General features: G+C 48.3%; 1 protein-coding gene across 1 annotated transcript; it reads right to left on the bottom strand.

Moving 5' to 3' along the window:
• Positions 1-6: 6 nt before the first annotated feature.
• LOC109509039 (ankyrin-1-like) lies at positions 7-660 on the bottom strand (the record flags this gene model as incomplete). Its single annotated transcript, XM_019858967.1, has 3 exons — positions 7-71; positions 229-327; positions 463-660. Coding segments are annotated over 3 exons (362 nt in total), but the record flags the coding sequence as incomplete, so codon positions are not given.
• Positions 661-776: the final 116 nt, after the last annotated feature.

The following is a 776-nucleotide window of genomic DNA, read 5'->3' as shown; positions in this document are numbered from 1 at the left end:
TGCTGCAGCAGGAACTTGACCATTTTGATGTTACCATAGTGACATGCCACGTGAAGGGGTGTGTAGCCCATCTGAAACAAACAAGGAGATACTGAATACAATAAAGACACATTGATAGGGAGCACATAGTGCACACAAGTCCAGAACTGTGTTCATTTACAGTATTTTGAAAAAACCCGCTTCAGGCGGGCATTTCTTTTTTGTCACTGGTGGGAGCAGTTGTTTTACCCGCGAAGCAGCATAAACAGACGCTCCCTGTTTGACTAGCGTGTCGGCAATGCCCACGTGGCCCTCTTGCGCCACCAGATGGAGAGGGGTCAATCCATTCTGCGGACAATAAGAATTATGTGGTGAATACTACAACTGCCCTAACGGGTATGATTTAATATACGAGGCATCTGTGGTCCGTCTTATCTAACAGCCATTTATTCAGTCAGCTTGTAATCTGAATTCGAAGACTACCTTGTTTCCTAGATTTACGTTCGCTTGCTTGGAGATGAGTAGAGCCACAATGTCGGGCCGTCCCTCTTGTGAGGCCAAGTGCAGGGGCGTGATGCCTTGGAGGGACTCGGCATTGGGCGATGCCCCGTTCTGCAGCAGGCAACTGGCTACTTCCATCTGGTTCTGTTTGGCTGCTATATGGAGAGGGGTGTAACCATTCTGCAGAGAGACACGAGGAAGGACATTAAGGCAGGAGTGGACATTAGCTCACTGGTGGCTTTTTTTGGAGTGCACAAAGCAACCTCTGTGAACTAGCACTGACACTCAAAACAGCT

Source organism: Hippocampus comes, unplaced genomic scaffold (genome assembly GCF_001891065.2).
Source record: "Hippocampus comes isolate QL1 unplaced genomic scaffold, H_comes_QL1_v1.1 C16740850, whole genome shotgun sequence".
NCBI lineage: Eukaryota > Metazoa > Chordata > Actinopteri > Syngnathiformes > Syngnathidae > Hippocampus > Hippocampus comes.
Note: the sequence above shows the minus strand (reverse complement) of the source record. Positions and strands in the feature narration are given on the sequence as shown.